The sequence below is a fragment of the Triticum aestivum genome, chromosome 7B (genome assembly GCF_018294505.1).
Source record: "Triticum aestivum cultivar Chinese Spring chromosome 7B, IWGSC CS RefSeq v2.1, whole genome shotgun sequence".
Classification (NCBI taxonomy): Eukaryota; Viridiplantae; Streptophyta; class Magnoliopsida; order Poales; family Poaceae; genus Triticum; species Triticum aestivum.
In genome coordinates, this window is record NC_057813.1 from 745,048,054 (window position 1) to 745,069,285 (window position 21,232).

At 43.4% G+C, this 21,232-nt stretch overlaps 1 protein-coding gene and 1 long non-coding RNA gene across 2 annotated transcripts; one reads left to right on the top strand and one right to left on the bottom strand.

Moving 5' to 3' along the window:
* The first annotated feature begins 9,135 nt into the window (after positions 1-9,135).
* LOC123162799 (uncharacterized) lies at positions 9,136-11,753 on the top strand. The gene is made up of 5 exons (XM_044580562.1): positions 9,136-9,537; positions 9,620-9,697; positions 9,778-9,843; positions 9,971-10,024; positions 10,117-11,753. Exons 1-5 carry the CDS (start codon positions 9,301-9,303, stop codon positions 10,648-10,650), a joined length of 969 nt encoding a protein of 322 aa, XP_044436497.1. The 5' UTR covers positions 9,136-9,300; the 3' UTR covers positions 10,651-11,753.
* Positions 11,754-13,971: 2,218 nt separating this feature from the next.
* LOC123155871 (uncharacterized) lies at positions 13,972-14,744 on the bottom strand. Its single transcript, XR_006477659.1, has 3 exons — positions 14,645-14,744; positions 14,392-14,523; positions 13,972-14,263 (listed from the first exon to the last, which is right to left on the bottom strand). It is a non-coding gene; the product is annotated as an uncharacterized lncRNA (long non-coding RNA).
* Positions 14,745-21,232: the final 6,488 nt, after the last annotated feature.

The window sequence follows — 21,232 nt, forward strand, 5'->3', positions numbered from 1 at the left end:
CCCCAACTCGGGGAGGAGGTCCTAGAGCCTACATTACATGCACAGGATGAGGCTGACCGACCACCTCGTGGCCGAGATAAAACGGCGTACCAGCCCGAATACAATCCCTCACCCCCACGCCAATACACTACGGCCCAGGGCAATACGCAGGACCTACGAGATATATTGGAAAAGAAAGCAGGACAGCCAAGGTGGATCTACGGATCACGGGGGCGCCCCCAGCACATGACGATGACTGTCATGCCAGATACATTAACAACAAGTCCGGCCGGGCCGAACATAACAGACCAGACTTACTCGAGCTACGTAGTAACATAGTCCGGCATAGAGGCGCCGCACACCCCCTCTGCTTCACGGATGAAGTAATGGATCACGAATTCCCAGAAGGGTTTAACCCGTAGACATCGAATCATACGATGGCACAACAGACCCCGCGGTATGGATCGAAGATTTCCTTCTCCACATTCACATGTCCCGCGGTGATGATCTACATGCCATCAAGTATCTTCCCCTTAAACTCAAAGGACCGACCCTACACTGGCTGAATAGCCTACATGCAAATTCCATCGACAGTTGGGAAAACCTGGAGAACGCGTTCCTCGACAACTTCCAAGGCACCTACGTGCGACCACCGGATGCTGATGACTTGAGTCACATTACCCAACAGCCCGGAGAGTCAGCCAGGAAATTCTGGACTCGGTTCCTAACTAAAAAGAACCAAATTGTTGACTGTCCGGACGCCGAAGCCTTGGCGGCCTTTAAGCATAATATCCGCGATGAGTGGCTCGCCCGACATCTCGGCCAAGAAAAGCCGAAGTCCATGGTGGCACTCACGATGCTCATGACCCGCTTTTGCGCGGGCGAAGATAGCTGGCTGGCTCGCAGTAGCACCACGCCAAGAAACTCCGGCACTTCAGATGTCCGCGATAGTAACGGCAAGCCACGACGCAACAGACATAAGCATCGGAACAATGGTGACAACACCGAAGACACGACAGTCAACACTGGATTCAGTGGCTCAAAATCCGGTCAGCGAAAAAAGTCGTTCAAAAGAAACAATCCGGGATCATCCAGTCTGGAACGCATACTCGACCGCTCGTGACAAATTCACGGCACCCCTGATAAGCCAGCCAACCACACTAACGGGGATTGATGGGTGTTCAAACAGGCCGGCAAGATAAATGCCGAAAACAAGGACAAGGGGCTGCACAACGATGATGATGATGAGCCCCGGCGTCCGAACACTGGGGACAGAAGAAATTTCCTCCCCAGGTGAAAACGGTAAAAATGATATATGCCACCCACATTCCCAAACGGGAACGAAAGCGTGCACTAAGGTACGTCTATGCGATGGAGCCAGTCGCCCCAAAGTTCAACCCATGGTCATCTTGTCCAATCACTTTCGATCGCAGGGACCACCCTACCAGCATCCATCACGGCGGTTCAGCCGCATTGGTCCTTGACTCAATCATCGGCGGATTCCACCTCACACGAGTCCTTATGGACGGTGGCAGTAGGCTGAACCTGCTTTATCAGGACACAATGCGCAAAATGGGCATCGATCCCTTGAGGATCAAACCCACCAAAACCACCTTCAAAGGTGTAATTCCAGGTGTAGAGGCTCGTTGTACGGTCTCAATAACACTGGAAGTGGTCTTCGGATCCCTGGATAACTTCCGAAGCGAGGAGTTAATCTTTGATATCGTCCCTTTCCATAGTGGCTATCATGCACTGCTTGGACGAACCACATTCGCTCGATTCAATGCGGTACCACACTATGCATACCTCAAGCTCAAGATGCCAGGACCTCACGGGGTTATAACAGTCAATGGAAACACGTACCGCTCTCTCCGTACGGAAGAGCACTACGGCCCTCGTGGCAGAAGTACAAAACAGCCTTCTCCGGCAGACCGCCAATTCGGCGATGAAAACCCTGGACACCGTCAAGCGAGTCCGGAGTACTTTGCAACAGGATGGTCAGGCACGCCAAGAGCGAGACTAGCAATCCGGCCTCCGCCCTAGCCCCACTCAGGCAGCATTTGTGCCGCGCGTACACAATTATGCACTCAAAATACCATGGGCATAGGCGGAGGCGCAACGACAAGGCGGTCCACAGTGCGGTTAAACCGCCAAGAGACCCGCATACCTTTATAACCTTCTTTCTCTTTCTGGACCCTACTTTCGGGCAGCCCCTTCAAAGAACCTGATCATCGGACTCATCATAGGAGGGAAAACCAAGGAGGCAAGAGGCTTTGCATACAAAGGGAATACCCAGGTGTTCTCTGTTAACGATTGTTATACCTGTTTTACATACCCGCATGCGGCCCGCCCTTGGATAGGACATGTCAAATAGTCTTTTTTGTTTCTGCTTAACACATTAATTGTACCCATACGCTTTGACGTATCATTCAAATAACAACGGGAAACAATATACAACATCGGCTTATTATTTCAATCTTCATGTTCTCCCTTGAATGTTTATATTGCATCCGTACACTTTGGTACGTTCAGTTTGCCAGGGGCTTCTTATGGCGCCCCATAATACGGCAAGATAAGTCCGAACACTTTCGACAGTGCGTCACCCCGAACTTATAGCATTATATGCATCAGTTCCGAATCATGTCTTGGGTCAATAGTTGGGTTTTCCCGGCTCCCTTGTTTTGGTACCTTACATTTCGTTATATCGGCTAAGTTAGCGCAGGGAGAACTACTGCGATTGTGTCCCGGTTCTTCCGGATGAGCACCTCAGTAGAGAAAGCCGAAAATTGACTGTCATGATGCGGCGAGAGCTAGTCCCTGTTCGAGAGGTCTTAAATCCTTAAAGATCTTTTCCGCTTCAGGCGAGGAATCGGCCTTGTCCGATTTAGGCGTGTATAGCGCCCCAATTCGGCTTTCCGAATACTAGGGGCTTCGCCGAAATTTAAAAGTGTAGACTTCTATGGCTAAGTGAGAGTTATAAAGCCGCATAGTCCGATTGCCTTGTTTGCTGCGCTAAACACCTCCTTAATGGACCAAAAATTAGGATAAAGAGTGTTTGGGTTTTCCACGAACACCCCAGTACTAGTTATGTGGGGGACGAAGCCGAAGACTGGCCTACTTTCAGAATTTTATAAACAGCCGCACAGAAGGTAATATTTTAAATCAACAAAGTGCCATATATCGTAAACAAACTCGTTTTCATCTTACAAAGACGACATGAGTACATTCACTCAAAGATTATGTCCTTGGTACATTCATCGGCCACGAGGCGAGCGCCTTTCATAACGCCATCATAATATTTCTCGAGGTAGCGATGCACCTTACCCTCTGGCAGTCCATCCTTCACCAGCTTCTCTGCATCCAGTTTGGCCCAATGCATCTTCGCACGGGCAAAGGCCTGGCGGGCACCCTCAATGCAGACGGATTGCTTGATAACGTCAAGCCGTGAACATGCATTTACCATCCGCTTTATAAGGCCGAAGTAGCTGTCGGGCAGGGGCTCACCAGGCCACATCCGAACTATGAGGTCCTTCATGGCCAGTTCGGCCGCCCTATGGAGTTCGACCAATTGCTTCAGTTGGTCACTCAGAGGCATCGGGTGATCGGCTCCAGTATATTGGGATCAGAACAGCTTCTCCGTCGAGCTCCCCTCTTCGGCACAGTAGAACTCCGTGGCATCTGATATGTTGCGTGGCAGATCTGCGAATGCCCCTGGAGAGCTCCGAATTCGGGTAAGTAAAAGAAATTCCTCCTTTACATGCTTGCTTTGCATAACGAATGCCTTACCCGCCACTATCTTCTTGGCCGATTCAATTTCCTGGAGGGCCTTTTGGGCTTTGGCCTTGGCGTCTTTCACGCTCTGGAGGGCCTTTGCAAGCTCAGACTCTTGCGTCTTGAAGACGCTCCAAGGACTTGAACTTCTTGCCGAACTCCTGGAGCTCTTGTTGTACCTCGCCCACCCGAGCATCTTGATTTTCATGCTCGGTGCGCTCCACGGCCGCCTTGTCTTCGGCCTCGGATAGCGCTTTCTTCAGGGCAGCCACTTCGATCGTGGCCCCTATTAAAAATCATGACGCTTTTTGTTAACGTCACCAATTTTTTTATCCTCTATATAACACATGGAAGGGGTATCACTTACCTTTGTTCTCTTCGAGCTGCCTCTTCACGAGGCTGAGCTCCTCTTCGATCTGCTTCAGGTCCCGCGTGAGTCCGGCGACCTCGGCAGCGCGGGCGGCAACGGTCTGCAGCAACACCCGCTTATTCACATAGACATTTGTTATTAGACTCTTGCGGATTAAAAGTTGACCCTCCGTTTGTTTCTTCTTTCCGAACAACAAACAGAGTATCAGGGGCTACTGCCTATCGGGTGATATTTTCTCACACTTTTCATTACTTACCACAAAGCCTGTTAGGAGGCTTCGTCAATCCACTCTTGGCGGACCGAACCTTTTCAATCACCGTACTCATAAGAGTACGGTGCTCTTCATCAATGGAAGCGCCGCGAAGCACTTCCAGCAAACTATCCGATGCCTCCAGAGGGACTGAGGTCATCGGCACGGCCGGCTCGCCCTCCTTAGCTAGGGGCTGCCTACCTGAATCCGGAACCTTTGGAGGTTCCGGTGCAGTGTCCGGTTGGGAACCCAATTTGCTGCGGCTCTCGTCAGCATAGTCTATGGGGATCTTACCCCCCAAGTTCCCGGCGTCTGGAATTTCGCCTTGGGCCATCTCCAGAACCACCGCCCCCTGTTCCGGTATCCTTTGGGACAACACCTCCGTGTCATCCGCAGGTCGAGGGGAGGTGGCCGTCGGGAGCGAATTCATCGCCGAATCACTCAGAGACCCATCCGAAGAGGATACCTTGATATGGGACCTGGCTGGGCTGCATACGCGTGTTCGGTGTTATAACAAACTATGAAGTTAAGTCGCACGAAAGGTATTACAGAGTGCGGATACTTATGATCTTGCCAGGGGCTTGCCCCTGGGCAGCCACTCCTCTTCGCTGAAGGCGACCATGGTGGAGTGATCCGGAAGGGACGCCTTTCCCTTCTTCGGTGTCCTAGCCTCCCCCTGTGGGGCGGATTTTCTTTTCTTCTCCTCCCCAATGCGGGGAGGGCGAATTTCTTCATGTTTCCCCCGTCTCCGTGGGAGGAATCTGCCTCGCCGTACTCGGACGACGATTCTATTATGGCCTTGCACCGGAGACCCTTCCCGGTCCCCGCGGCCACCTTCTTAGACTTTTTGGGCTCCCCGGATGGGGCGGCCTTCCTCTTCTTCTCCTCCCCTTCGTGGGAGGAGCATGCCTCATCATCTTCGGACGAGGCGTCCAGTGCAACCTTGCGCTGGAGACCCTTCCTGGTCCCCGTGGCCTTCTTTTCGGCCTTCTTCTCCGGCACCTTATAAGGTGCCGAGACTAGCATCTCTATCAGGAGTGCGGTTGCTGGATCTTCCGGTATCCGAGCCGGGCAGTCGATCTGCTCCGCCGTCGTCACGTAATCCTGTTTGACAAGCGTGGTGACCTAAAATCCTCCCACGAATATGCTGGGAAAGGTACATCTAGTAATATTCAGAGAACTTACCGGATTGGCGAGCTGAGTGGCACTGAGCCCGCGGTCCTCGGATGTGGAAGTAGGAACTTCGGTGGCCTTGAACAGCACCTTCCAGACGTCCTTGTGCATCGTACCGAAAAGCTCTCGCAGTGTCCGGTGTTCGTCCGGATCAAACTCCCACAGTGTGAATGCCCGTCTTTGACACGGGAGGATCCGGCGAACGAGCATGACCTAGACCACGTTGACAAGCTTGATCTTCTTCTCTATCATATTTTTGATGCAGTTCTGCAGTCCGGTCAACTCCGCGGGTTCGCCCCAGGCCAGGCCCTTCTTTTCCCGGGAGGTGAGCCGCATGGGGATTCCGGATCGAAATTCGGGGGCCGCCGCCCAATTGGCATCGCGCGGCTCGGTGACGTAGAACCACCCCAATTGCCACCCTTTCACGGTCTCCATGAAGGAGCCGTCAAGCCAGGTAACATTGGGCATTTTTCCCACCATGGCGCCTCCGCACTCCGCTTGTTGGCTGCTCATGATCTTCGGCTTCACGCAGAAGATTTATAACCATAGCCCGAAGTGGGGTTTGATGCGGAGGAAGGCCTCGCACACGACGATAAACGCCGAGATGTTGAGGATGAAATTTGGGGCTAGATCGTGGAAATCTAGCCCATAGTAAAACATGAGCCGCAGACAAACGGATGAAGTGGAAATCCTAGTCCGCGGACGAAATGAGAGAGAAATACAACTCTTTCCCGAGACTTTGGAGTAGGGGTGATCTGTCCCTCCGCCAGAAGCCTGTGCGCGATGTTTGCGGCCAGGTATCCGGCCGCCCGAAGCTTGGTAATGTCCTCCTCCGTGACAGAGGAGGCCATCCATTTGCCTCCCGCTCCGGACATACTGCCAATGGTCCTACGGAGAAGGTGAGAACTTGGGCGCTGGGGCTCGAGAGTGTGAGGATGGATAAGCAAAGGAGGAAGAAGGCGTGGGAAAGAATGGGGGATCCTTGTCTCTTTATAGAGGTGGCAAAAACTGTGCGCCTCCCCGCTTGTCCGTTAAAATCGCTTATTTTCCGAGCTCCGCGTTAAATGGCATGGTTGGGTTACCCGTACCCGTATTAATGAGAATCCCGTGATAAGGGGACACGATCTCTGCTTCGACAAGACGTGCCAAGGAAATTGCCTCGCAATATGTGCGGTTGCTGGTTGTGGAAAAAACGGTTCGAATGATGACTCAGCCATGGTGTGACGTCACGATATCTAAAGTTGTCAGCAGATTATATTTGTGGAATATTGTTCTCTCTGCGGTGGTATGTGGAATTTATTTTGCAGAGCCGGACACGATTCATGTGTTCGAAGTTTATCTTGGAGTATTCGGAGATGGAACCCGCCTTGCAATGCCGAAGACAATCTGCGCGCCGGACTCATCGTCGTTGAAGCCTGGTTCAGGGGCTACTGAGGTAGTCCTGGATAAGGGGGTATCTGGACAGCCAGACTATATACTTTGGTCGGACTGTTGGACTATGAAGATACAAGATTCAAGACTTTGTCCCGTGTCCGGATGGGACTCTCCTTTGCGTGGAAGGCAAGCTTGGCGATTCGGATGTTCGATCTCCTTCTCTGTAACCGACTCTATTTAACCCTAGCCTCCTCCGGTGTCTATATAAACCGGAGGGTTTAGTCCGTAGGACAAGAACAATCATAATCGTAGGCTAGCTCCTAGGGTTTAGCCTCTACAATCTCGTGGTAGATCAACTCCTGTAATACTCATATCATCAAGATCAATCAAGCAGGAAGTAGGGTATTACCTCCATCGAGAGGGCCTGAACCTGGGTAAAACATCGTGTCCCCTGCCTCTGTTACCATTAGCCTTAGATACACAGTTCGGGGCCCCCTACCCGAGATCCGCCAGTTTTGACACCGACAACGACCACCAAGAGCTGGTGCTGGTGACACGTTCATGGTCGAGTGTAGCTTATGCGTGTGGTCATCAGCGCCATGGCTGTGACTTAATCTACATGGACATAGCCTTTCATCGTGGAAAGATATTTGCTTTGAGTTGTACAGAGAATCTCTTTGCCTGTGATTTAGCCATCGAAGAGATGCCGCTATCTCAAACATGGAATCGTGTTGAGCATGCCATCAAGGAAGGGCCAACTATGACAGCAGGGGCCACGGTAGTTTACCATTACCACCTGGTCTCGTCTTCCAACAAGCAAAACCTACTAATGGTGCGGTGGAGAATCCCTTTACAAGCATATAGGACCAAGTTTGACCATCACATGATGGATCTACAGGTGTTCGAGGCGGACTTGCAGAGGGGCCCGTGGTCTGAGATCATGGACTTGGGTGGCCAGGTCCTTGTCCTTGGCCAAACAAGATCAAGAGCGCTTGTGGTGGGAGGTTTGCCAGATTAGATGTTCCAAGGGAACCGTGTGTTCCTTCTCGGAGGTTTGTCAGATCAAATGTTCCAAGGGAACCGTGTGCTCCTTCTTGGCGACAACTTGGCAAGGTTCCATCCTACCCGCCCATGGTGCAATTGTTCCGACTGCCGAAAACATGGCTATAAATATCCTAGCTATTGCTTGTACAACATGATGGACGGTGAACCTAGTCTAGTTGTTTTAGGTGGACATAACTATCCGATAGAGTCGCCCAAGATGGCAGGTTTGTCCCCTCGAAATGAGAAGACATTAACTTCTTTTTATGGAAAATACTTTGAACTATTTTTAGGGAAACAACCAGAACTTTTAAGGGATCGCCTGGAACTCATTCGACTGAGAAATAGATTGGTCTCAGTCGAATGAAGTGGTGATGACGTCGTGTGCTATTTGTCTCAGCCCGATCATTAGGCAGGCCCGAGCCAGCCTCCTTTCTCTCCCGCACAAAGCCGAATTGGGCCGAATCCAATCCCAGGCCCTTTGTTCTGTTGTTATTTGTGGGCTGTTCTGTTGTTATTTGTGGGCCTTTTGGCTTGTTTGTTTTGATTGTTCTTGTTGGGCCTTTTTGACTAAAAGGTTGTTATTGCTTTACAAAAAAACAGAAAAAGACAAAATAAAGCCCTTGCCCAGCTGTACAGGATCAAAAAAGCTGCGTTGCTTTTTGTTCCTCCCTGTCACAGCACATGTCCCAGCCCCCCGTCCACAAAAATCACAAACCCTCACCCCCCAACCACCCCCACTCCTCCTCCTTCCTCCTCCAGCCCCAGCCGCCAGGGCACAAACATTTCCCCTCAAAAATGGCAATGTGAGCAGAGGAAGGAAGCTGATATGGTCGAAGAAGGCAAGGAGAAGCAAGGAGCAGAGAGAGAAGACAAGAAAAACATGGATGCAGGCAAGGAGAAGCAAGGAGCAGGAACAGATCAGAGGGCACAAAGCACTCACCAGGGTATGCATGCTTCTCCCCTCTCCGGATCTAGGATTCTTGTCTCTCCTTGCCCAGATCATGCATTCTTGTCTCTGTTCTTGTACTATCTTGCCCTTTTATTCTTCAGAATTCTATTGTCAAAACACAAAAAGGCAAAAAAGGAAGTCAATAATAAACATACAGAACAACCCCCATAGGAGCAAATTCGTAAAAAAACATGGAGCTTTCTTCCTAGGTGCTGCATCCTTCATATACCTGACAAAGAAACTCTTGACATTGATTGCAGCTGTTCTTGATCCCTATGGAGCTACTATGTTTGGTTCTCGGGTTAGTGACTACAAAAAAAAGCAAATGAAATTTAAATGAACTTCTGAATCTTGCTTGAACTATTCTGGTTATTTGGTTACGGAAATTTCATGTCTGATCTGTTGTACTATTATGGGGAAACACAAAAAAACACAGGGGGGCAAAATAGCCAGCAGCAACAGTGGCTGAATTCTGGTGCTTGGAACCAAGGGATGCAACATACACACCCCTGGATGCAAAATCGAAGGCTTCCACATGCTTATATTAACAGAACACAAAGGAATGCCCTGAATATTCCAGTGAGTGCAACTATGTATGGTATCTTCAATAGTCAAGGCAATACACAGGTATTTCTGTGCTCTTTGAAAAAAAATTGCTTTTCAAATTGTCAGTAGACATTTCTGTTAATGTTAAAACTTCTTTGTGCAGGCAAACTTGCCTGTGAACCTGGGTGCACATACTTCAGTGGGTGAGTACAACCAAGTGTCTGCTGTGCTCCAACCCCCTGTAAGTGTTTACAGTCTAGAGAAAATGGGATAAAAAAAAGAAAATCTACTACGATTGTTTTACAAGAAATAATGATGCAGGCAAACAAGGTCGCTTATGAAGCCCCTATGTCATACATGCAACTCCTACTTGCTGCTGAAGAAGAGGTTCTCTACTAACATACTCGTGTTTGCTTGACGTAGATAAAAATTGTACTAACTTACGAAAATAAACCCACAAACATAAAAAACATCAAACAAAAACGAAACTAACTAGTGTTGTCTTACTTTTCAGGGTGCTAGAAATGCATCATCTCAATCACAAGAAGATCGCCTTGTTCGTACTGAGGTATGTTTTTTCCTTCTTAAACTTGTGTCCATGTCCCCTAAACAAAAATTGTTTGACTGCTGTGTATAACTATAAAAAAATTCTCTCTACAGAACGATATGTACATGATAACTGGGCGATACAGTGTATCTTCAGAAGATCCATTCCAAGCACATGCGGGCGGTGGAGCTCAGCATACATCTGAAGTCGATGACCAGCATGATATAGATCTTGAACCTTTTGTTGACAATCGATTTTCAGAAAGCTTGAATGATTTGAACTGGGACAATGAAATGCAGACAGAAGCAGGAGGAAACAAAAACGGCTCTATGGTCTCAAATGAGATTGCTTCTGACAATGATTCTGATTCCGAGGATGATCTTTCTTCGTCGTTGTTGCAAAAGGCCTCTGAAATTGCTGTTACAACTGCTGGAGAACAAGAGAACAGTGGTACAGCTGGTGAAGTTCAAAAATTAACACAGGAAGACATACTGATATTCCTTGAAAATGACAGTATAGAAGCTGCTCAAAGTGCTAGCCAAGAAGTGCGCAGCCATCACGTACCCCATGTGGACATGGTCTTTGATACGGATGATGCAGCTTACAACTTTTACAATGAGTATGCCTCAATTGCTGGTTTTCTGTGATTAAAGCATCTCGCTATTGTGGCAAGAAACAAGGAGGCAGTGCAGCAACTCGGGTAACTTTCAAGTGCAATCGGTCAGGAAGACTAATTGATGAAGAAGAACAAGAGAATAGGAAGAAGAAACGAAGTGACACAAGGCAACAGAAGACAGGACAAGAGCCCTATCGCAACGCAAGGAAGAAAAAAGCAAACACCATTGCAATAACAGGATGTAAAGCTCAGCTTATTGTCACCAAGAAGGATGAGAAGTGGGTGATAACAACCATAAACCTAGAGCACAACCATGATTTGAGTCCTCACACAGAAGTGAAATACCTTCGTTCTCATAACTACATGACAGACGACGAGAAGCTCCTAATCCGAACTTTCAATGCTGTGAAGCTACAAACAAGACAAATAATAGCAATCCTAAGTTACTTGAGAGGCGGGAACACTCCTTACACCAAAAAGCATGTAAGGAATGTTAGAACAGCCATTGGCAAAGAGAGCAATCAAAATGACATGATGCAGGTGCTCACATATTTCAGGAAGAGACAAGCTGACGATCCACAGTTTTACTATGCGTTCAAAACAAATAAAGTCCCTGATGACGCAAGTAAAGTTTTGTGCATTTTCTGGGCTGACAGATATCCTAGGAAAATGTATGAGCTGTATGGCGATTGCCTCAGCTTCGACACAACATTCAAGACAAACAGATACAACCTCCCGTTTGCTCCCTTTGTTGGTGTCACGGGACATGGCCAGAACTGTTTGTTTGCTTGCTCTATCATAGAGAATGAAACAGCTGACACCTTTCAATAGTTGTTTGAGACATTCTTGCATTGCATCGGTGGGAAATCTCCGTCCACAATCATAACAGACGATGATGCTGGGATGAACACAGCTATTCCTTTAGTTTTCCCGCATATCTGCCACAGGCGTTGTTTGTTTCATATTAAAAAGAAGGTTGAGGAAAAATGTACTAGGACTTTTGCAACACATAAGACACTACATGATGATTTCAGTGACATCATTCACAACTCTCTGACAGTGGCTGAGTTTGAGCAATTGTGGACAGAAATGGTGGAGAAATACAACATTGGGCATGTGAAGTATTTTCATATCATGTGGAAGAAAAGGAAAAGGTTTGTCCTTGTGTATTTCAAGACGGACTTCTTCCCCTTCATTCACTCTACTGCGCGTAGTGAAGTCACCAATGCCATTTTCAAGGACAACATCACGTCAACTCACAATGTGATCAGCTTCCTCCAAGAGTACCAGAAGATTTCAGAGACCATACAAGATAAGGAGAGGCAGCAAGACTCTATCACAAGAACAACTTCGTCGACATTCTGGGTACGAAGTGAGCTTGAGATACAAGCTGCAAAAATGTACAACAGAAAGATATTTTACAGATTCCAAAAATAGATAAAGTTTGTGCTGAATTTGCATGTTGAAGAGGTTGAGAGAAATGTGAAGTATGAAGTCTACAAGACACCAATGCTAGCTGAAAAAGATTTCAGAACGCGAAGATTTGTTGTGATTGTCAACTTGCAGCAACAGTTGTTCAGTTGTATCTGTGGGAAATTTCAGAAAGATGGCATTGTGTGTTGCCATGTCTTGAGGGTCCTTTCTCATCTCAACATGTCTGTGCTGCCAGAAAAGTATTACATAGACAGGTGGAGGCCAAAAAATACAAAGGACATACGGGACAACCGTTTCAATGTTCCTTTGGAACTAACTGTTGGAAGTCAACACTTAAGGTATACCCTGCTATCCAACAGGCTCAATGAGATGGCTTCGGACGGTGCATCAACAAACAGAAAATATCTGTATGTTGTAGCAGAATGTGAAAGGGTGCAACAAAAGCTGGATGAGATGACTAAAGAGGATGAACTTGGAGAAGCGCAACAAGCAAATGTTGACAAGGACACAACAGAAACAGATGCAGCACCGCATCCGATGGCTATGGAGACAAACTTCAAGATCCTGATGTTGCAGTATCAAAAGGGCGTCCACAAAAAGGTCGTTACAAAACTTTCATGGAAAGTTTAGCATCTAAACAGAAAGTCACGTGTAGTCGGTGTGGGAAGCATAATCATTATAAAAGTTCTTGTACTGCCCCAAACAAGCCTCAGGTTTTTTCATAAAAAAACTTTCTCTCTTTTTTGTGTTACCTGGTTTTACTGCATTACAAAAAATGTTTATGGCCTATAAAATTTTGCAGCCTCATCTGGGACATCTACAGGCAAGCAACCAGCTGGTGGAAACCCGAGGAAGAGGGTAAGAAAATAAAAATAAAATTTTGGGTGCTGGAAGTTCAAGAAGGCAAAAAATATGCAAGTGATGACTGAAATAAAATGTAGATTGGCTAAAGTTTGGGTCGTTTGTTGTCTTACTGCACAAAAAGCAAGAAGGAACTATGAATGTTCATGGATGATATCGCTTTTGCTACTGTTTAAATTTGAGTACTGGTAGACAAAAACAAGCAAACAAAAATTGCTTTCCTGTTGGGGTAGGAACACTGACCTTAACACAGTATGTCCCTTGGAAAATTTTCATGCACTTTTTCACTTGTGTTGTAGATTCCGTGCGCAAAAAGAATTTTGAAATCCTGCACCAAAGAAATGATGGGTGAAAATGATAGAAAACAAATGAACAAGGTCAAAAAATAATGTACATGTGCCGCATCAGAATACATAAAAAATGTTAGAAAAAGAGGGATACTGAAAATAATCGAACATAAAAACAAATAAAAAAAGAAAAAGAACACTGTAAGAACTGATGTTTTCGATATTGATCTGAAAACAAAATGACACAATCCGAATTGTTTTTCGGTTAATGACCAGTTTCTACGACACTTCTATACAACTTGTATTCGCTTTCAAAAAAAGAAAATCATATTGTTCCTCCATGTATACGGGATGTTGTGTGATGTTGTTAAACTTTCGTGATTGTTTTTTATCATCTTGCTGAAAGCCCTTCTTGTAGTATTCCTCCATGCATTACAAACAAATGTTATAGTTGATTGGCTGCTTGACCTTCTGAAGAAGTACAAAAAAAACTAGTTAGTAACCTCAAAAATCGCAGAAAATCACAAAAACAAACTTTGTTTACAGTGGCAAACGCAAAAAAAATACACAAAAAATGGAAGACAGAAGAAAAAGATAAACAATTTTGTATCATAAGTCATTTGCTAAAAAAAGAAAAAAGAAGAACAAGTATGCTTGAATGGAAGAAGTAAAAACATGCCAATTTACCATGCAAAGTTCTTGACTAGTGCTTTGCCTTTATCCTCTGTGTTGTGAATACTAAACAGAATGTCAACAGCAAATCTGACCCTTGCATCTGCTACGTCGTTCATCGTTAACTGTCGCTGTAGAGGATTTCGTGAAGCCCAAGTTTGCATCCACTTAAGACCAAAAATCCCACATGCATCGCTGTGTTTTTTGCATAAAATTTAACAACAAAAGAATTAAAAAAATAAAAACAGTAGTTGTGAATTTATGTTTACACGAATTAGCTAGTTTTTACCTTCCTATTTGCTTTGACATGTTTGGGTACTCTACACCAAACTTTCTGAAACCCATCCCTCTCAAATTAGATTCTTCCCATGTTTTTATGAAATTATTTATCTAATGACAAAAATAAAAACAAATACAATTATGATTAGCAACACAACAAAAATGGAAATGGGTGTGGGTATTAGCAGCTTAATTTGACAAGCAATAAAAAAGAAAAAGATTAGGAAAAGTGTTTTAACCATCAAATCTCTGATCCCGATATGAAATGGTGTGTTCCCTTCATAATATGAATCTAGGAAGACAAATTTTCTTGCTATAATGTCGACAACGAACAAAAACCAATGCTCACCATGAACTGACGGAAAGAACATCTGCATTTTTTGTATACAGAATTAGGTTGCAAAAAAATTGATTGCAAAAAAAACAATCAACAATACTAAAAAAGAAAAAAAAAGAAAAATTAAAAATATAGTCTCGTGCAATCAACCGTACACGTTCACTTTCGTGTAGAGGCAATGCTTTCCCAGCTCCATTGAAGCTTCTAAGTGCTTTTCTCCTCATTTCCCTCCTTCCTTCTTCAGAGGACCAACTCGCAAGAAAATAATCCTGGTTTTGTGGAAGAGCAAAATTTAATTGTTGAGCTTCCACCCAAGAAGTCCAGTAAAGTTTTGTACAAAAAAAATCCTCAGTAGAAAAATGTTGAGATGTGCTTGAAAATTGAATTTATTTGTACTTACACCTAGTGTAGTGAAGAAGTAGTGTCTTTTTGACCTCCTTGGATGATTTTCTCGAAACAGGATCCGACAAAAAACATTGAAAACATAAGCTTCCACATGACCAGCCGCATCAAATGAATCACCGAGTTGTCCAAGGAAAAGGGTGGTTTTATCAATCAAGACAACAACTTGGCTGCAGGTGGTTTAACCACCAGTATTGTTAGTGAAGGCAACAAAAAATCAGAAACCATAAAAATCACGGCCAAAAAAAAAAGAATCTTAGTTTAGAAAAAAAAACCTTCTGTGAGGTTCAACTTTGCTAAGTGCCACTATTCCCTTGTGTAGTTCTATCTCATGAGGCTGAAGAGGTCCTCTCTCATTGTGATCATATGGAGAGCAGAGAAACTTGCTTGGGTGTATTATCCTTTTTGGAGGCAAATTCTCTTTATCCCTTGATGAAGAGCCTAAAGAAAGCTTCGTGTTGTATAAGTTGTCTGCCGTGTTTACCATACTAGAGCATGAACCATTGAATGATCTCTCCCCCAAAACTTGAACATCCGGAGACACCTACAAAAAATCATGCACACACAATTTATTGTTAGAATGTATGACAGGAAAAAAAAGATGATGCTACACAAAAGAAAGGGGTCAAGAGAGCTCCATGAAAAAGGAAAAAATTGTTTATCAAATTTTCATGAAGGTAGTCACTTACAGGGATTGGTTGCTCTTTAGTAACTTTTTTATCATCATCTTCAACATAATCATCTGAAAAAGCCACTTGCCAAAAATTGATGTTGCTGAATATCTCTGCAAAGGCACAAATAATGTTGAAAGGGACATGTTCACCAACAAATCAAAAGAGTGAAGCACAAATTTCGAGATCAATTTTTTTGTAAAAAACAAGTTTGTAAAAAAACAGGAAGAATTTTGATGATACCTTCTTGTGCTTGTGTATAGGACTTTCAGTGTTCTCACTGTCCCATTTGCCCACCGGGGAGTAGCATGTTGTTGCTCTGTCCCAAGAGTGTGACATGCGTGCAACAGGGGATGTCTGAATGAAAGTTTTGTTGTGTATGCAAAAGAAAACATAAAAAACTGGGGTGTTTAGAAAAGCATAAAAAGCAAAGAAAACAAAAACAGTATTTTTTGGGAAAAAAAGACATACGAAGTCGACGATGCCATCCTTTTCTATGAACTAGGCAAGAAAGTCTCTGTACTTGCAAATGGCTGTGGACACAGGCTGTCTCTAGGCACAGTATATGGACGAATCTCCCTGCACTTCTTGCTCATCCTATGAAAACACGAAGAAAAAAAGATGAATACCAAAAACAGTAGGAGATTTACTACAACAAATTTGGTTTGAATTTGTAGTGTGTACTTGGCAAAAAGATGGTACCTGCAAGGTGTGTCCTTCGATGACATCCTTGCTTGCATTCCATGTATATTTCTTCTTTGCTTCCTACAAATGTTGAAATATAAGTGGGTGAATTTTGTAGCACGGGAAAATGGTGTGTATGCAAAAAAGAAAAAAATGAAAACTCAAACACAAAAAAAAGGACTAGGTGCGGAGAAACCAATTACCTCTATTTGAGCATTATATTCTTCCAAGTTCATCTGTAATGGGCGCCACAATTCTGGCTCTGTTATTTGATTGCCACAATCATCATGGTCTAGAAGTATCCCGCAGCTAGGTGTCATATCGTCTGCAAAGAAGTACTTTTGCCTTGCAATGTCTAATGGGTGCAATGTGTCTTGGAACTCTTTAATGTGTTGTTGCTTATCGTCTATCCCATCGTCAGGAAAAGAGAAAAAAAGACACAAAAATAATGAGAAGAGAATTGATGCCAGCACAAAATAAAGAGACAAAATCATGACTGCTCAAAAAAAGTGTAGGCAGTACCGTTTGATGGTGCTATATTGATATCTATATCAAGTTCAACACACTTATTGTAATCCCTGACATCCATAGTATTTCCATCTGAAAAAAATAAATTAAAAAAATAAGTAAATGAAAAAACAAGGCAATCAGAAAATCTTTGTCGAAAAATGATGTGTTGATGAGTAATTTTGTCACGAGGCTGAATGTGTGAAAGTTTTCCCCTCGAGTAAAACCTTTGTCATTGTTGGTTTGAAGGTGCATGCATTCAGGTACAACTGCTTGCTTCTCTTTTCGTTGGTCAACGGGACTGGTATCTACACAATGATATGGTTGTGGAAGAAACAAAAGGTTCAGTCGTGGGTGTATATAAAAAGCACAACCTAGATCAAAAGTATTATAAAAAAGCACAAATGGGACAGTAAGACAGAACTTCAAAATGAATTCCTCAGGAAGATTACCTGTGTTTTATTGTTGTTAACAGTGTTATGTTGAAACCCTGCAAATGCTGTGTGTACATCTCTGCTAGATACTTCCTTTGAATTGATTACTTGTTCTGTGCTCATCACTGCTTTTGCCAATCTGGCTGACAATAGCATGTAGTTCAGGCTAGAGCTTTTCTCTAGTGCTTCTATTTCATTAGGACAATCGTTGACATTGCGCTCGAGGATATTGCTATGTACATACATTATATTTGTGTCTTGGTTGTGTTTAACACGGCCAACCTTGTTTGTGCTTTCTCCCTGCCCCAAAACAAGAAAAAATAAAAAAAAAGATATGGTTGTTGTCAGGGTTATATGCAGAAGGCTAAAAAGAAAAAAATGTAAGACAAAATATTAGAAAATAAAAATGTGTTCTACTGCTGTTCCTGTATGTGTACATCCTTTACCATTTTCATAATTTGCTTCCTGGCGAATTAGTTTACAAACTTGCATGATAAATGACAAAAAAAGTAGGAAAAGAATAAGAATGTTAGATGTTTGTTCTTTACTTGAAACTAACCATTTCAACTTGATCTTTGTGCTCATTTGTAGGAGCATTCCATGTTACTGGATGCAAATCAGATTTCCCTCCTTTTCTGTCAACTTCAAGAGTGCTTTGCTGGGGCTGTGGTCATGGTCATTTGGTGCAGAAAAAATGAACCAAAAATCAAACACACAAAAAACAAAAAAATAATTAAAAAAAGGACTAAATACAAAGCCAAAAGTACCTTTATTTTATCTTGCAACGATATGTCCTTGGTTGTTGAAGATATTGACTGCTATGTACTAGTCTTCACTCTCCTCTTCCTGCCTCTTTGATCTGCCAGAAATATAGTGGGGGTCTTAATACAGAAAAACACAACATGAGAAAAAAACGGTGTAATAACACACCACTGCCCATTTCAATCCCATTAGAATCAACTCTAATAGTACTGCCAGACCCATTATCTTCGTCAGTTGGCATGTATAAATGGTCGGATGACTCTAACTTCTCTGTATGTTGAGAGCCATTACAAGAAGAAGAGACAATGTTCAAAGTATCAAGCAACACTTGTTTTGCTATCAGGCATGTGGTCAAGTTTTGATCCTTTACGCGCTCCTGGAAATTGAGGAATTTATCTTCTTTGATCTAACAAGCAGAAAAAAATCCACAAAAAAATTCAAAAAAATATAGGAAAAAAGGAAACCAAAATAACTAAAAAGCACTATTGAAGGTGCTGTCTCAATCAATCCTGATGCACTTTACCTTTTCTGAAAAAGAGTTGCCTAACACCCTTTGTATAGCTTTTCTTATGTTTGAGTTCTTGGCGGTGCTTGCCCATGCACCGTCAGTTTCTGCGTAGCAAGTTTCTGCCTCATTTTTTATCTGCCAAAAAAATGGGAAAATCATAAACAAACATAATAGGAGTAGATGTGAGCAACAAAAAGATACACATAAAACAGAGAATACAACAATAGCAAAACAAAATATGATATTTACTTGAAGAGCTCCGTAGAGTCCATCTTTCCTGAGGAGCATATTGCTGAAATGTTTAATGGTTTGTCCTTTCCAGAAACAAATTCTAGGTAGTGCTGGAGGTATTGTTATTGATCCAAAATTGTTGAAGTCTAGACACCGAACCGGCAAAAAACACAACAAAAAGAAACAAAAAGAAACACTTCAGTATGTTTGATGAGAACACAGTACTCCCAAAATTAAAAAAAGTAACCAAAAAAAGTTTAATATGAACAAAAAAAGAAGGAGCATACTGCTGGCTGATATATGCAGCCTCCCAAAGTCGTTGTTATCCGTTTCTGCTTGAGCTTGTCTGTTTGGTACTTCTTGACATAAGACATATTCCAGGTATGTACAAATGAGCACCAATCAAGATCTCTTGACTTTGACACATCCACGAGTGCTCCCAGGTATTTTGTGCTTGGTTTTGTGTTGGATGTGGGACACAAGAAGGTTGCTAGTGCTACAGTCAAGAAGCAGCGAAGATAAACGTCGTCAGGCCGCTCTTCCTTCATAAGCTTGTTCCCGAAGAAACTTATGGATGGGAGATCTGTTAGCCCAAATAGTGATAGAAACTCTGCTTTCCCAGATTCCTCGTCTAGCACGCTGATCTTTGTTCTGCCTGCTGGTATACCAAGAATTAATGATACAGCTTCAGGGTTGAGAGGAATTGATTTCCCATCAAGTACAATTGATTCATCTTTTGTGGATATGTTGCCCGCGACCCACTGTGCGAATGGCCGTGGAACATAACAATCATCTAGCTCAAGTAACTATCCAAAACCACCATTCCTCACAACCTCCATCCTATGATTGCTTTTACACACAACGTCAACAATCTTTGCGAAATATCCAATGCTAAATCTGTTGTATGCAGTTGCTCTTTCTTTGTTAATGTGCGGTTTGGCTTTTCCTTCCTTTGGCTTTCTCCTCTGGAAATGGAATAAATAGCAAGCGTTCAAGATTTGTTGTTTTTGTCTCACAAAATGTTAACAATGAAAAAAATTGAAAAGCACAAAGTTACCTTCTTCTTTTTCTCTTTCAAAGCACTTCTCTCCTGCTTCCTCTCTTGTCTTTTCTGTAACTGTAGAAAATTAAAGTAAACTTTCTTTTAGACGATTGAACTTTTGAAAAACAACTCAAGTAAAGAAAAGAACACAAGCTTCTTCTAGTTCAAGACACATTACAAATGATCTTAAGCCATCGATCAACATGCCGTCTGATGCATCTAGTTCTGTCGTATCAACTATACTTAGCTCGTCTTGTTCATCCACGCTATCATCCCCTGAAACATCCTTTTGACTATTGTTGTTTGACTCCAAAGGCTCAGGAATTCTATCTTTGTTTCAAATCTCCTGTTTAAAAAGACACAAACAAAGAACTGAGTTAAAAAAAGTAATGGTGTTACTACTACTAGGAAAAGAAAAAAAGATCAAGTCATCTTCTCTAAGCATTTACTCATTAGTACGAAAAAACTCTGAACATAGACTGATGGTCAACTCTCTGATAAAAAACGGATTACTCAAAATTACAGAAAAATCATGAATCAACCTATCTGAACATTGACTAATCCCCCTCGTTTGAGCTACATGAAGTGATTTTGTAGACAAAAACAGACTTGGTCGACTGATCGTGCGCTTACAGTAGGGCAGGCAAAAGCATTGGACATAAAGTAGCTTGAGAAAATAAAAAATAAAGAAAATGATCCTCTCTGAATACTAACTGGTGAGTCACACTCTCTCAAAATATAAAATGCATGCTCCCTGAATAGACTAGAAAAACTGAAAAACACATGATGTATTCTCTGGAAAAAAATATAGAGTCATCTTCTGAAAAAATTACAGAGCCAACTTCGGAAAAATTACACACTCAACAACTTCCCATGACATCAAACTCTGAAAACTGTTTCATACAAACAAAACAAACTGCGATATGCTAGTTGGAGGCAAACCATTCAATTCATGAAGTGCATTCTACTGTATGAGCCTCCAATGATGAACACTGCTGCAACAACTTTCGAGTTGGATGACCACAAATACTAACTGATTTTCTACTGTATGAGTTGTTGTTGTTGACAAACATGATGGCTCAAAGCTATATGATCAGTTTTTTGCATTTTCTACCGTGGAGGCTTCAAGGGCAAAGTTAAAACAGAACATAAAAACAGTAAGGATGCTACAAACATACACACACAAAATCATCCAATCCTTAGCCTTCAAACACAGGAAACAATTCAAAGGAATTTGTATATGCTATCAAATTCAAAAGGGATTTGCAGGAAAAAAACATGATGCACACTGACGGGCTAGCCATTCCTTAGCCTTCAACACATGAAACAATTCCTTAGCCTTCAAGGACACAACAGCAGGCTTACAAAATTCAAAGGCACACACTGCCCACGACAAATTAGAGTTCAATGGCCACATAAATACTGACTAATTTTGACGCAGGCTCAGGAATGAACAAAAAAAATAGAGTTCAGTGATGTGAATGAACAAAATTTAGGCAGGC

Excerpts from the sequence above, each read along its gene's own strand:
- LOC123162799 (XM_044580562.1), top strand. The coding sequence starts at position 9,301 with ATGTCTGATCTGTTGTACTATTATGGGGAAACACAAAAAAACACAGGG. Across the intron at positions 9,538-9,619 it reads ATAGTCAAGGCAATACACAG|GCAAACTTGCCTGTGAACCT; the intron begins GTATTTCTGTGC and ends TTCTTTGTGCAG. Across the intron at positions 9,698-9,777 it reads CTGCTGTGCTCCAACCCCCT|GCAAACAAGGTCGCTTATGA; the intron begins GTAAGTGTTTAC and ends ATAATGATGCAG.